The sequence below is a fragment of the Rhinolophus sinicus genome, linkage group LG11 (assembly GCF_036562045.2).
Source record: "Rhinolophus sinicus isolate RSC01 linkage group LG11, ASM3656204v1, whole genome shotgun sequence".
Taxonomy (NCBI): Eukaryota; Metazoa; Chordata; class Mammalia; order Chiroptera; family Rhinolophidae; genus Rhinolophus; species Rhinolophus sinicus.
Window position 1 is genome coordinate 15698183 of NC_133760.1, and position 16044 is coordinate 15714226.

At 52.9% G+C, this 16044-nt stretch overlaps 1 protein-coding gene across 2 annotated transcripts in view; it reads right to left on the reverse strand.

Moving 5' to 3' along the window:
* Window positions 1-16044, reverse strand: part of CHST8 (carbohydrate sulfotransferase 8) — a 116228-nt gene that overhangs the window by 57581 nt on the left and 42603 nt on the right. The window contains exons 1-2 of one of the 2 annotated variants that reach the window (XM_019742760.2): window positions 6263-6942; window positions 2137-2352 (exon numbers count right to left, since the gene is read on the reverse strand). In XM_019742760.2, the coding sequence (XP_019598319.2) occupies window positions 2137-2266 (130 nt within the window). In that variant the 5' untranslated portion in view covers window positions 2267-2352; window positions 6263-6942. Of the gene's footprint in view, window positions 1-2136; window positions 2353-6262; window positions 6943-16044 lie in introns of those variants that run through there. The other variant, XM_019742759.2, reaches the window with a different exon arrangement.

Below are 16044 nucleotides of genomic sequence, written 5' to 3' on the forward strand. Positions count from 1 at the left end.
AGGTTGCCCTCACCTGGCACATGGCGAGGGTGGTCAAGATCCATGGCCAGCCAGAAGAACACGGCGCAAGCCCAAGTGTGCTTCTTGCCTGCATCCACCAGGCCCAAGCGGTCCATGGTGGCAGGTGACGCTGGCTTCAGCTTCCTTCCATCCTACAGGCCCTGCCAGCCCGAGGCTCCATGCTCCCTTCCCTGCTCACCACTTCACCCAAGAAATCTCACATGTGCGTGCACTGGGGCAGCTGTGCAGGGCCATGCTGGCTGGCATGAAGGCCAAGAATCCACTGCCCACAGAAGACATGAAGATCAAGGGCTCTGCTTTGCCAGCTGGCTGCAGCACAGCAGGGCATGTACCGTGGCCACCAGACACAACCCCACCTAGGAATACAGCACCTGCTGGACTGTATTCCCAGCTGGACGTCATAGGCACACTCATTCACGCCTTCTCTCTCAGGCTCGTTCCACAGAACGCAGACACTGGCCGCAAGGACCCTCTGCCCACGCGTGTGCCCCAACCACACACACACACCAAGATACGCACCAAAGATACATGGGTGCTGTTTACCCCAAGCTGTGATTGAGGGCCCTCTTTCAGGAGCTTGCTTCTGCACATATAACACACAATGGCGAGGCCAATTTTCAGTATGTCCTTACGACACTGCCTTAGAGGGCCCGACTCTGCTGACAGTGTCACTGGCCAGTCTAGGGCTCACATGAGGCTGTTAAGTCCCCACAGAGGAGCCAGTTTGGTCCCTCGTCCTTGCTTCCTCAGAAGCCGGGAGCAGCCAGACCCACTTGTGACAGCCACGGTCTGTGAAGGTCCGGCCCAGGCATGAGTCAGCACCAACGACTGGCTGCTGTCTCCTGGGGCCCAAGGCTGCCTCTCACTGACTCTCTGTGATTAAAGAAGCAACTCATTAGCCTCTCCTACCAGGGCCTCTGGTAGCAGCTGCCAGGCCTGGGGCCCTAGTTCTGGGCTCCTCATGCTCTGTCTGCCTTTCCATCTATTGCCTACACACCCACACTCTACTTTGAGAGTGCAAGCCAGTCAGTGCTGAGGGGAGGCTACACACCTGAGGACCCTGTGCCCCTCTCCTCTCCCAGGGCCAGCTGCCCCCAGGCCATGCTCTGCCCTCTTGTGCTATGTGCTGCTGGCAGGGGAGGTGCAGGAACCCCCTACCTAAGCCCCCAGCCTCCACTCATGCTTCACATTGGCCATGTCCTGGAGCACGTGGTGTCTTCATGGAACCTCCCCCAACAAGGCCCCCAGGACCACTGCTGAGAGACGCTGGTCCTCAGGTCTGGCAGCAGTGCTTTTCTTTCACTGCAAAGCAGAGTGAGCCCTGGCCTTGGCCCTGTGCCTGCCACCCTCCAACCCTGCTGTGTCCTCGGGGTCAGGGGCTGTGTCCCGGGGGCAGGGGCTGTGTCCCAGGAGCAGGCACCTAGTCCAAGCTCCCCTCTCCACTTCCCATCTGCCTGAGGCTCCAGAACCATCCTTCCTGCTCTCTCCTCTCTGCCATCCTCCTGTCCCCAGCAGACCTCGGCCAGTCAGGGAGGGTTGACCCTCCAGTAGGTCACCAGGGACAGGTAGGCTAGGAGGCAGCAGGTGGGGCTCCAGCAGAAGTAGTCTCAGCCTCACAAAGCCAGGACGTGCCCCAACCTCCTCTGCCCAGGCTGGAGGGGCTGGATATGAGGGGTCTGCAGCGCTGGGCAGAGATGGAATTCCACTTAGGGGAACTCAAGGAGAAATCATTCACCCTCTGATGTCCCATATCAAGTGGAAGAGGCCCAAGAGGTGGCAGAATCCTCCTTAAATCTGAGTTTCATCAAAAGCAACAACCAGCTGAAAGATGAGCAGCTTGCCATCATTTCCAAAAGGAGTGCACAGGCTAGAGGCCAGAGGCCAGAGGCCAGAGGCCAGAGGTCAGAGGTCAGATGTCAGAGCCCTAAGACTAGTGGTCTGACATCAGACACAGTGTTCCTATAAGAGACTGATACCCCCCAGGAGGTGGCCAGACCCCTCCTCTGCCTGCCTGGGGTCTCGGCCCAGACTTGGCACCAGGGCAGCTATGGAGGCTGGCACCTTGGGTGGGAAAGCTGGGGCAGGCAGGTGGTGGGGCCGAGCGTGAGGGCTCACCTGGCACCTGCTGGGGGATGAGCTCCGTGGGGTCCTGCAGACTGATGAAGAGGAGGAGGCCTGCGGCTCCGAACAGCAGGATGGATGAGAACATGCAGGCCAGCCGCATCGTTCCAACACGCAAGGTCATCTGGGCCTTGCTCCAGGGTCACCTGCTGGGTGTGGGAGGCGAGTTCTTCCCTCATCGTCCACACCAGGCGTCCATCAGGCCACAGTCTACAGGGCAGAGGGGGAGAAAGATGGTCCATCACTGAGGCACAGGGCCTGCCGGCGGGCTGAAGCACCAGTCACTGCACGGGACTGAGTGTGATTCCCTTGATCCCTCCATCTTTTGGAACTGACTCAGGTATGTACCGTCCACCGTTTCACGCCCAAGGAAGCTGAGGGAAGCCCAGTTACCACCTGTCACTGGGATACCAGCTTCCCTCCAGTGTCTTCTGTATTGGCACTCCCGGAAAAACCATGGAGAGAGAACACTCTGGCCTCTGCCTGGGGGAGCCACTCCCCCTGCACTGCCCAGGCTCTCTGAGCCTCTAAACAAGCACCCACTGTAGGTTCTAGGTACAGGCAGGAAACCAGGTCCTTGTCACTTGCCACTGGTCTGGTGGACAGAGAAGGCCTGGGATCTTCCTCTGCGCTGGCCCCTCTATGGGGTGCTGGGGTATCCACAAGGGTGTCCACAGAGCAGGAGGCTTTGAGAAGGAGCCTCCCAAGCCCAGAGGATGGCCGGGACAGACTGACTCCCCAAGCCTGCCTCTCCCCGACACCAGCCAGAGCGGGCCCTCCCTGATAGACTGATAGACGGGCTGGCGGGATCAAGGCCCCACTGGATAATCGCATTAGTGGGAACCGAAGCCCTGGCCAGATCATGGTTGTCCCCGATGCTGAGGGCCTCAGGCATGTGGCAGGGCAGTCAGATCTGCATCTGACCGATCCTAGGCTCAGAGACTGGCACCAACGTTTCTGCAGATGGGCACCTACTGCTCTGGCCATTGCAGACCCAGAGCTTGCCCACGAGACTTGGCCCTTACCCTGGTTCCTCCTGAAGGGGAAAAAATTTCAAATACCCCAATATCAACCTGTGATCCCAGTTGGGTCAGGCTGTAGGTCCAAGATGGGGGCATCCCAAGGCCATCTGCCTGAAGGAAGGATGCCAGTTCCCAAAGTAGGGTGGCATGCGTGCTGAAGAGGGATCCACACAGGAGACCATGACAGGTGGGCAGGTATCCCAGGACCTCCCTTTTAAAGGAGGGTCACTCTGTCCTCTGACTTTCACCTGTTCTTACCAGCCCAGGTCCAGGGGCAGCACCCTCTTTCTACCCAAGGAGCCCTGGCTTCCCCCATCTTGGCACAGGGCAGTGCCTAAGGGAGGCTGAGCCAGGTGGCCAGCTCTCAGCAGCGTCCGAGACCACAAGTGGGAGGCTGGTCAGGCCCCAAACCAGATGAGCTGCTTGGCTCAGGGATGTTTCCCACAGGTGCAGGGAACCCATCCTGACCTGGCACCCAGGCACTGGGGAAGGAAGTCTAGCTATTGTCCCTCTGCATCCAACCTGTGGGGCATGAGGCAGGAAGTGCTAATAAGAGAAGCCCCTCCCTCCCCTGCCCAGACAAAAATTCCCAAGGACTGGACTGTTCTCAGGAAAGCGGAGGAGTGTTAAATTGCAGGTTTGTGTTTCTCCCTTCTGCAGTCTCTGTAATTATTTTTTCACTCAGTTAACTTTAATTAACCTGCCCCAGGCCTCTACACACGGGGAACGCGCATGAACGCTGGGCTCTCTGGGCCGTGCTGAGCAGGTGGTTCCCACGACCTCCTGGCTTTCATGTTTGGGAGGTAGCGCTGATCCAGGCTCAGCTTTGTTTTTGGAGCTGGCTCTGGGACTGGCCCCTATTTCACTGCAGTGGCCCCCACCTCAGAGAAAGACTGCTGCTTCCTGCTTCCCCCTTGCAGTGGGTGAAAATGGGCAGCCACATGTCCTCAATGGCTCAGACCTTGAAGCCCTCGTGTGGGGCCATGGCCTCCCCCTCCGTGGTTGACTTGGATGGGCTGTCCTAGGGGCCAGCGCAGGCCCCAGACTCTGTCGAAGAACAAGGACACTCTCAACACTGCCCAAAGGATGCCCAATGCCCTGTGGTCTCCCAGCTACTGCGTGCAGGACGCACGGGTGCCAGGCCTGAGGTCCAGGGGAAGGGTGAGCCACTGAGGGGGAGATGGAGCTAGTCTCTCCTGCTCTCGCTCTGCTCCCCACCCCTAGCAGTTGGCTTAACCCTTGGGTGTCCCAGGAAGTCAAGGAGAAGAGTCAACAGCGTGGGGATGACGTTATACACACTGAGGCAGTGGGGACAGGACCGACAGATGGGGCGCAGGGGAGTCAATTCAGGCCTTTCTGGAGCAAATGCACATACGCTGACATTCACGCACACACACGCTCCAGCACCCACACACTCACACCACTGATGGTCCCCAGCAAGACCCCGGCTGTAAGGAAATCGCCACGAGGCCCTGATGACGCTGGTCATGGAGTTGACACACTTTCTGCAGCCACGCTGGCCTCCTGAGTCAGACACGAGGCCAGGAGGCCAACCTGATCGAGGGTGACCTCTGACATCAGGACATTTCATAAGGAGGGAGAGAGGGAAACAGAGAAGAAGAAGGGATGAAAGGACAGCATGTTTATGGGTAGGCCCCGTAGCTGCCTGGTAAAACAGTTAACAACGTGCCACACAGCCTCAGCCCAAAGACTCTGATGCAAAAAGGGGACTCAGATGCCCACGTGATCATCATCGCATCGTCTGTACAGTAGCTGGCACTGCAGAAGTGACTCCAGAAGGGCTGGCCAGTCCCTTCTTCTCTGCAGTCTGTCACATCGTCATCATTCGAGCCAGTACAGACTTTCCCCGTCCTGCAGCTATGAGCCCCTTCTCATGTGTTTTTGAACTTGTCCAAACCAACCCACCACACGGAGCCAGGCTCCAGCAGCCCATGCTCCTGGAAGCCAGGATGAGGACCACATCGCCGCCCCCAAATCTGGTGGGGGGAAGAGGACACAGCCCCAAGACCTGCACCTTCACTGTGGCAGGAGTGACAGCCATTCGAATTTCTCTTTTCAGAGGCCCCAGAGAGAAGACAAGGACCCTCTCCGTGCCTAGGGAGCTGGAGTTAGAGCCGTGCATGGCTTCCCCTGCCCAGCCCCTACGCATCAGACCCCAGCCTCACCCCCACCCCCCGGGACCCTCTTGTCAGTGTCTGCTCTCACTGGAGACCATCTGACCCACTAACTCCCTTCTCTGAGCAAAACTCCCTTCTCTGAGCAAAAGGAATCAAAAGGTTTGCATGCCTCCCCTCCTGGGTAACTAGTTCACAGTCTGGCTGGGTCTTCAATGCCCCAGGAGGGGCCAACATTATAGAATTGATAAGAACCTCTTTCCTTTAAAGGTGGGGGGTCGATGGGAGGTCACCACCCCACCACCAGACACTCCAGAGAGTGTGCACATTTGATCCCTTATAGTTCCCCTGAGGGTGATTGTCTTTAAAGCCACAGGTTATTTTCAAGGCAATGGGGAGATGCTGGTCCAAAGGCTGTCCCCTTCTCCTGGGGGTCGAGCTTCTCCCTGGGGAGCGGATGCCACAATCTGTCACAGGCGGGGCTGGGCTGCTCTGGGACCCTATAAACACATCCACAGGCCTCTGCTCCCACCTGGGACTGTTGCATCCTCATCACACACTGTATCACCCTCGGCTCCAATGACAAGTGGAAACCCCTCCCTTTCCTCCCTGCCTCCCTTCCAAGACCAACAGACAATAAGGAAACTCAAACAACTGAGGGTGGAGTGGGGAGGGGTAAAGCAAGACAAATAAACAGCCCATTGAGTTTCCAGAAGGTCCAGCCCTCATCACAATTCCTACTCCTCCCAGCTGCTTCTCTCCCTGAGACCTGAACAGCGTCACCAATTTTTACTGTAAGAAAAATTAAAATCCAATTAATCTTGTAAACACCTCCTGGGACATAGGGCAGGGCCAAGGATTCCTCCCATTTCCTTATTTATCTGATTTAAAAAAATTTGTCTCTTCAGAAATTCACTTCAGGGCACAAGCAAGGACTTGGGAATTCAGCCAAAACACACGCACCTCTAGTGGTGACCGGCCGGCAGGCAGACGAACGGACGGCTCCAAGGACACGCTTGGCTGCGGCTGCTCCAAGGCCTGGACTCTTCCCCCCGTCACCCAGAGGACCCTCTCTGGCTGTGGGGACCCACCCCAACACCCCACTGGAGGCAGCAGGAGACGTCCGGCCACGTGCCCATGGGTGCACCCATTCGGTGTGCGGACCCTGGGCCGGGAAAGTTCTCTGTCCAGTCAGTCTCTTCTTCGCAAGGGCAGGAGCAAACAATGACGTCCCTCCCTCCCGGCTGAGGGCTCCAGGAGAAGCTGCTCATCGGGAGAGAGGCTGCTATGGCAACTTGAGGAGAATGGAGCCAGGCACTGCCGTCACCTTGAATCCGGCACCGAGCATTCACCCTGGTGGCAGAGCGGTCGCACCTCAGCCCTGCCTCCGCTGGGGTGGTGCTGGAGCTGACCTCCGCTGCCCTCCTCAGCCTCCTGGCCTCAGTACCTCATGTGCTCCTCGCTGAAACGGAGTACACAGCCCAGTCCCCCGAGAATGCCACCTCCATCTGTTTTGTCAGACGAGTTCTTCTGTGTGTGCGGCTCCTGCTGTACTTCTGAGATGGGGTTCTTCTTGATTTCAGATCATTAAAATCCTGCAGCTAATTAAAACTGCTCTAACAGCAGCAGCAGCAGCGGCAGCAGCAACAAACTCTGGGACGAGTCCCTCCAGTTTTTATGCGTAGGCATAAAGTTGCAATGCTCTGCAACGATGACAAATGGCTGCAAGTGCTGGGACTTTAGGGCGGGGTTGCAGGCTTGGTGTGGCTTCTGCCCCACCGCTGACAAGGGGGAGCGCTAACCTGGGTCCTGAAATGCCCAGGGCCCAGCCTCCCCATAGCTGGGCCCTCAAATTTGCACTCTACTCTTAGAGAAGGAAACTCTCCCTCCACCTGCCTCCCTATTATGAGGCAGGGATTCCCTTCAATCCTCCATGCTTCTCGCAGGGGGCAGAAAGGGAGTGCTAACATCGAGGCTGAGGTGTACATGAGGCTCAAACATCCCCAACGCCTTGTCCGCACAGCCCAGCTTCCCACCATTGCTTATACAAAGAGGCTAACAACGGGAAGCCTGCAAACACACAGCTGCAGGGAGTGTGGTCCCAATAGCCTGGTCAGGGCGTCATAGGCCTCAAGGCCCTCGTTTGCTGTTAGGGGTAGAACCACCCCATAAATACCATCTCTTACATTTTCATGGCATTTTGTGCCCATGGGGCAGAGGAGGGGACAGTAATTCTGCAGGTAGAGAAGCCGAGTCCTTACCATCCCTACCCTGGCAGAGTCTGGAATGGGGAGTTAGTCTCCCCATACCTTATGAGTGTGTGTCCCTTGATGACAGCCCTCCCCCCACAGTGTGACAGCATTCACACGCCTGTGTCACACTCTTGGGTCCTTGGGCACAGGGTCGCCCCCCCATCTCTGTATCCCCAGCACTGCTGCACAATGCCTGGCACAGGGAACGTGATAGATAACAGTGGCTGCATGTTGAATGCCCACGAGTCAATAGACGGAGGTGTCTGGGCCATCGCGAGAGAGGTACTCCATGAACCCGGAATTTTAAAAAGGTCATTTATGTTTCAGGGAGCTGTGGGTTTGTTTTGATCAGGTCTGGGTTAGGGTCAGGTCCAAACTATAGCCCAATCCTGTGAGACAAGAAGAGGCAAGGAAGTGAGCTCCACAAGGGAGCCGGATGGAACCTGACGGCTCCCAATACTCAAAGCACGCTCCCTACCAGCGTGCCGCTTTTGTACCCGCATGTTGGGAGGACAGATTTTAAATCATGGGGCTTGAAGACTAATATACTTGTAGAGGTAAATCTTGACTCTCTCTATACATACATGTACTCATATACTAACACACGTAACACATGCACACAAAAATATAGTCACTTAGATGCCATAATATGGATTATCCCCACATATATAGTATGAAGCTAGGATACTCCCAAACAAAATTACAGTTTAAATGTGTCGATCAAAGTCAATGAAAGCAACACATGCTCCCACATGCATGAACCTGGAGGGCATTACGCTATGTGAAACAAGCCAGTCACAATAGCACAAGTACCGTATGATTCCGTGTAGTCAAATTCAGAGACAGAAAGCAGAATAGTAGTTACCAGGGACTGTGGGGGAGGCAGGAATGGGGAATTATTAATGAATGGGTACAGAGGTTCAGCAGGGGAAAATGAACAAAGTTCTGGAGATGGATGGTGGTGATGGTTGTCCAACAGTATGAATGTACTTGGCTCCTCTGGACTCCAAAGTCGTTAAAATAGGAAATTTTATATTGCGTATATTTTATCACAATAAAAAATAAAAATAAAAAAGCTAACTGGAGGTTGACACTGAGCAGAAACCATTCTCTCCCCGTTACATTCACTCATCCCACAGGTGCCTGGGTACGGGCCCAGGAGCCGAGGAAGACCAGAGTGGTCAAGTTCATGCCCATGTAAAGTTCATGCCCACGGTTGACCAGGACATGAGAGGGCTGGGTTTATGTCCCTGGGCAAACTGATGAAGCAGCCGGGTGTCTGCTGTGGGATGGACACCACATTAGGAGTGGGGAGCTCAGGTTCTAGGCCTGGCTGCCCTTCCAATCAGCTGTGTGACCCTCAAGACTTGATTTTCCTATTCTCAGCATCAGTCTGCATCCAAAATATCCACTATAGATGAGTTCCCATGTTCCTTGCAACTCTGGTGTGAGACAAATGTCCTGAAAAACAGGAAGGCACCTTGTGAATTTCACTGGCATGAGGCCACTTTCAGGCAGAGCAGGTGGCCCTCTGAGGAGTACATCCCTCTCTCACTCCCTTGCCACAAATCCAGGTCTCTGCTGGGCCCCTATGGATGCCACACTGTTTCCCTTTTAGACAACTCTGTTACTTGCAGAAGGAGCAAAGGCTCCTGATGCAAGTGTCAAACTGGAAATTGTGTTCTCAGGTTCTTTCTGATCCATGAAGCCATGCTCCCCCGAGGCCTGCCTGGCTGAGGCGAGTTCCACCTGCGGCCACTCCCTACTAAGGTGACCACTGTTCTATGTTTAAAGCCCTACACGGAGCTCCCCCTCCCCCACCGGGGCTAGTGCCTCACTTTACGATAGATGTCATTTTGAGGCAGAAATCTCAACAGGGCTAATGATGGAGATTCCACTGCATTTATAGTCATTTGTGTCATTTAAAAAACCACGAATTTCTATAGCATGTAAAAGGGCCACCTGAGGGATTCTTGTGGTGATGACAGTGTCCTCTATCCCGACGAGGTCAGTGTCAGTATCCTCACTGTGGTTCTGTACCATAGTTGTAGGAGATGTTACTATTGGGGGATATGGGATCAAGGGTGCACACAATTATTTATCTGTGTTCTTTCTTACAACGGTGTGTGACTCTAAAATGATCTCAAAAATAAAACGTTTAATTAAAAAACTCAAGAACTTAAAAATAAAAGTTACTGTCCTTTCAGCTCATGCATAATGGAAGCAAATTCTAATGTTGTGCACGTAAATAATAAATAACCATTTTCATGGATCAGCGCCATCCTCTGTTGTACGAGAAACATTTTAAAGTTAAGGGACTATGCCTTTAATAGGAAAATTTGATGTGTTAGCAACTACTGGTTGATCTTTGTGCATTTTTCAATTGCAAATTGCACTTTAAAAATGCAAACAATTATTAATATTGATTTGGACTAAAACAATATTGAATTTCAATATATTTCCAGCACTTTTATGAATTACCCTGTGGATATGTGGTGATTATGATAAAAGAGTATTTGCATGCTCAATTTCTTTTCAGTGAGGAACCTTGAAGAGGGCTGATGGGATCCAGGGATAATGGACTGCACAGAGACAAGACTGGCTTCAGAATCCTTGTCTAGGTCCTCAAACTTAGCAGCTGGCATAGACTTTCAGGGCCACTTTCCTCTCTGGGTTTTATCCAAACCAATAATAGAGAGCACAGACAATGAACACCCGCTCAAGGCCTGAAATGGGATTTAGCATCACAGTTTCTAGAGGAAGGAAAGAGAAAGGAATAGACATTTACAGTAGTACCTCGGTTTTCGAACATCTCCGTTGATGAACATTTCGGTTTACAAATGTCGTAAACCCCCGAAGTAAACGCTTCGGTTTGCGAACACGCCTTGGAAGTCGAATATGTCACTCGGCTTCTGCTGAGTGCAAGATCCTGAGGCCTCGCTGTCAGCTGTTTTCGAACATTTCAGAACTCGAACAGTCGTCTGGAACGAGTTACGTTCGAAAACCGAGGTACAACTGTATCATGTTCCGTTAACGCTCCAGGCACTACGTTAGATACCGTATAAACACCTCATGTAGCTTTCACTCAATAACCTCTTGAAGTGAAAATCATTATCCATATTTGTCACAGGTTTGGGTTTCCTTAAGGAGATGCTGAGATGGATCTTGGGGTGAAAGATGTTTATTAAGGATCAACACCTGTGAAGGGAAAAGGGAGGATGCCGAAGTGGGCAGGAGAAGGCGAAGAGGGATGCAGATCCAGCCAAGCCTGGACGGGGAGCTCTGGAGCTTGTGCAGCTGGTCCGAATGTCCTGCAGTGGGCAGAAAGGGCCGCACCTTCCAGCCTCACCTTACTCAGTAGCTGGATGTGGGTTGCTCAGTAAGGGCATGACCTCGGATGAGGCAGTTTGCTACAGCTGAGGCAGATCCTGAAGGAGCTGACAGGAGGGGCTGGCTGCTGACCACACATCCTGTGGGTGGCCAGCAAGTCCTTCCTGGAAGGGGATCTGGACAGCATATTTCCAAGCCCAACACTCTGTTGTGCAGAGGGTGAAATGAAGATCCAGTGATACTAAATATGGCTGAGGTTACACAGTAAATAAGTCATCCCAGATCTGACTCGCTTCTCTCAAACAAAAGCACACATCAGACTGTCCTGACCTTCAGTTCCTGAGACATAAAAGTCTGAAAGTCTCCAGAGGAACATGCAGAAAGTTTGACTGCATAAGCAGATACCCTCACTTCGCCTCTACTAATATCCCTGCCACACGCACGCACACATGTGCATGTACACACACTTCTTGGCAATTTTCTCATTGCTAATGGAAGGTGGGGACATGGATTATTTGGGTTAAAGTTCCCCTGACAGTACAGCCTGGAGAGCATCTCCCCCCAGCAGAGCTGCCGGATCTTGCCAAGTGCAGCAGACGCACGATGCTGTATGGCCTCTTTTTACTTTTAGAAAGCACTGAGCTATTCACATTTTCCAGCTGCTCTGACATCCACAGCCACAGCAGGGAAAATTACAGGGAAGGAAAAAATTGCATATTTACTTCTCAAATTTGAAAGTTGGGGTATAATATGGATAGAAAGGAGTGTATGAGTTAACCCAGAATGCACTGGCCCCTGGCAGGGTATAACTGCCTCCAAGCTGCAAACAGCAACCCACAGACTCCAGAGAAGGAGAGAATGGCAAAGAGATTTGGCTTCCTTCCAGGGAATCCCTCTCCCTGTGGCTGGCACAAGGAGGCCCCAGAGGAATTGCCTTTGTGTTCCCAGCTGCCAATAGTGCCTGGCACAGAGTAGGTACTCGGGCAATGTTTAGGAAGCAAAAAGAGCTGGTAAGAGGAGGGAGGAGGGGAAAGGATGCTTGCAAATGAGGGCCGGCTGGGTCCTTTGAATTGAGGTCATGTGGAGTCCACAGGTGTGCCCTGTGTGTTTGTACATGTACAACCATCTTCTTTGAGAGCAGGCTGACCTCTCTGAGTGGGCTCCAAGGCTGACCAACACATTCTTGACCCCCACTAGTTCGGCATGATTTTCCCTGGAGCTCTCCTCAAAACAGGTTGGTTTTTCCCCTCTGAGGGCTCAAAGACTAAGAATACGGCAGCACAATCAAGTCTGTTGGCCTTATCCTGGTTGCTGTGTGGAATAATTGGGTCTGTCTCTGGGTACCAGGATGGGGCTAGGGCTGTGAGTGACTTGGAAGGTCTTTTTTTTCCCCCCATTTCTTTTTTTTTTTTAATTAAAGTTTATTGGGGTGACAATTGTTAGTAAAGGTACACAGATTTCAGGTGTACAATTCTGCAATACATCATATATATATATATATATATATATATATATATATATATATATATATATATATCACACTGTGTGTTCACCACCAGAGTGACCTGGAAGTTCTAATGAGTGGTTATGTGTGAGACAGGAGCCTGACTTCTCCGTGAGTCTCTGCCTCATGTCTCCCTCTCGCTGACATCCTGTGTTTCAAGTCTCCTCCACCCCACTGACCCTCAATGCCTTCCCTTTCTTTCACCGCAGGATGTAGAAAAGTCAGGAGTTTAGGCCGACTCCAACCCTCCCTCCCCTCTCTCCACACATGCAACTGTAGACAGCCTCCTGCACACGTGTCCTGTCTGTCTTTTCCAGCCCGTCAGGGAGGGTGATTCAGCACTGGTGTCCTGGACAGCTCCCGGCCTCCATGCCAGTCCCTGTAGTACGTTTGTAGTCACTCCCCTGTTCAAAACCTTCAAAAGCATCTGAGGGCCCCCAGTTACCCAATGGTTGAAGTTTAAATGTCTCAGCATGTCCCACAAGGCCCATGAGTATCCAGTCTCATCTCTCACCATTCCCTGATGGCCCTCAGGCCAGGACAGGCACCCTCCTGTTTGTCCCCAGAGCCCCCAGGCTTTCCTCCAACACAGCAGAGCACCGGGCTCCAAGTATCTGCTACTCAGTGTTAAGTTTTCTCACTGGGAGACTTTGGGCAGCATCATTTTACGTCTCTGAGCTTCAGTTTTTCCAACCAGTAAGTAGGTTCCTGGTGAACTGATACCACAGGGCTATTTGTGACAGTTTCTGCTGTGATAGGATGCTGTCTGTCTTGGGGTGGAGGGAAGAGGCTCAGGGCAGTGGGTGTGGGTTGCTGGGTCCCAGTTCTCTTCCGGCAGGGCACATGCTCCTCCATGGTTGGTCTCGCCCTTCTTGCCAAATGGCTTTGCTGACTTCTTTGCTTATATTGAACAACAGACAAGGGGTCTGGTTTTTCTCTCCCTGAGCCGGCAGCCTCTTTCTGCTGTCCCAAGTCCCAGGTGTCCTCATTTCTTAGCTTCAGGGACAGAAAGGGTACTATACCTTTATGATCCCTGGCATGGCACTCAGTGGCATGTGTGCCAGGCTGGCATGGTGGGCCAGGGATGCAGGCAGCACTCAGCTGACCGGGAGCAGCTGAAACCAGGCCCCACACAGCCCCCATGCTTGTGCCCTTGTACCACACTGTCATCCACAGGGTCACTTGAGCCCTGACTCCGTACATGGTTGCGGAAAAGAGGAAGACACAGGTGGAAAGACACATTTTTATGACAAGACCCAGAGTGGCCAATCATTGGTCTTTAGTGAACCTTGTCAGAAGTAGCCTATTTCCTCTAATAACCATAGAACACTTTTATAATGAAAATTCTTTTTCAAATGACATAGCCAATGGCCCTCAGTAGCAGATTCAGACCTTCGGATCTTGCAATTTGGAAACCTAGATTTTTAACTTGAAATTTCCTGATTCTCCAATTGGCAAGGAATGCACGTTTTAAAAACCTACTTGAGCCAATCAAAACTCAGACCCAACCTGCATTTGGGCCTGGGGTCTACCTGTTGCCAATCCTGCCATTAAAAGAATAGCCTGGATCGGGGACCATCACCTGACCGCTGAATAAAAATGATGCAAACCGTTCAAGGAATTTTGTGCAAAAGCAGAGAGGAGAAAAAGCCTGTGAGTCAGCTGGTGTGGAGAGAGGCTGCAGCAGCCTCGCTGCTCAGGAGCTGCTTCCTACAGCTCTGTAAGTGAATAGCACGCATGCAGAAACATGGGCGTCCAGCACAGAGCACCTGCCTCGCCTGAAGGAGTCACTGCGCTGGGAGTAGTGGCACAGGGTCCCCACCCAGTGGGGCACAAAGGTGTACCTTCACACTCACATTCATAGACACCTGTTATGGGTTGAATTGTGTCTCCCTGCCCCCTCCGCCCCAAATTCATATGTTGAAGTGCTAAACCCCAGAACCTCAGAATGTGGCCTTATTTGGAGATAGGGTCATCGAAGAGGTAATTAGTTAAGATAAGGTCATACTGGAATAGAGTGGGCCCCTAACCTAATACGATGGATGTTCTTATCAAAAGGGGAAATCTGGAGACAGACATGCACACAAAGGGACCGCCACGTGGATAAAGGCAGAGATCTGCAAGCCAAGGGATGCCAAAGGCGACCAGCAAACCCCAGAAGCTGGGGGATTCTCCCTCACCACCCTCAGAAGGAACCAGCCCTGCTGACACCTTGATCTCAGACTTCCAGCCTCCAGAACTGTGTGACAATAAGTGATGGTTGTTCAAGCCCCCCAGTCCGTGGTCTTTGTTTGGGCAGCCCCGGTGGCAGGAGGCTCAGTCTGGCCTGCAGGGCAGTGTATTCAGAAAGGGGCTGAGGTGTTGCCAGGAGTCCAGCTCTTGCTTTGTTCTGTGGTTATCATCAACTGTGTACAGACAGTGTCAGCCCAAGCATTTGACATGAGCCTGTGACAACCAAGATGTGTTTGGAGGTGAGTAATAGAAAACCGAGCTCGGTGGGGGTCCCTCAGGACCCAATGGTGTCACTGAGGACCCAAGTCCTTCCTGTGGTTCTGTTTCTCTGTCCTTTCAGCAGGTTTTATCCTCAGATGGCTCCTTCATGGCTGTGTGATAGCTGTAGCCACAGTTCAGCCTACAACCATCCTCATTACATCCAGCAGGAGAGAGGGAGCCCCGTCTCCAACCATGAAACAAAACTCGTGGACCCTAAGCTGATGGCCCCTCCCTGAACCAATGCCTGGGGCTGGGGGAATGCCCTGTTCTGGTGGGTGCAGACTTGAGTTACTGGAACCGGTGGGATGGAACTGCCCTTCCTGGGGCTCATTGTGGGGTCAGCTCCTCCCAAACTCGATGAGTAAAAGATAAGGGGAGGAGCGACACGGAGTTGGCCACAGAGTCCACTACAAATTCTCCCCTTTGCTTCATACAAAAGCTGTGAGAACAACTGCAACACCCATTTTACAAATGTGGAAACAGGCTCAGAGAGGCTCAGTAACTTACCCAAAGACACACTGCTAGTAAGTGGTGGAAGCAGATGTGAATTCAGGTCTTATTCCAAAGAAAGCACTCTCCACCACTCCCTCTGTTGAGACACAGCATGAACCCTGCCTCACATGACTGAGGACGTCCTAGACACATGCCAGCACAGACCTGTGTCTGTCAGTGGGGAGGTGGTCAGGGCCACTCTGCCACTGTCAGAAGCACTCCCAGCCAAGCCACAGCCTGCCTACAGCACTAGCCCACTGACTCCAAAGTGGACACTAGCCTTGGTGAGAGCTTGAGGGACAGCGGGAGTGATGAAGATCCTGAGAGGGACCTTCGGTTCACGTGTGAACATTTCTGTGACTTTGTGTGTGCGCACACATGTGTGCACATGAGGACATGTCTCTGGGACTCTGTCCTATGGATTAGTGGGTGAAGGCCCGTGTATCTGTGTGCCTGGGTGAGTGCCTGAGTGGGTGGACATGTGTGCACCCATGTGTGCGGGATTCAGACCCTCCCATTCCTCTGCTCGATGGCCACTAGCTGGGAGCAGTCCAGCCGCAGCCCAGGCCATTCCCAGCTCCTGGCCACCGGGAGAATGGCCACAAGCAGACCTCATCCCCAGCTCAGCGATGCTTCCCAACAGCCACTGTCCGGGGTTAGGCCTCCTTCCTGGC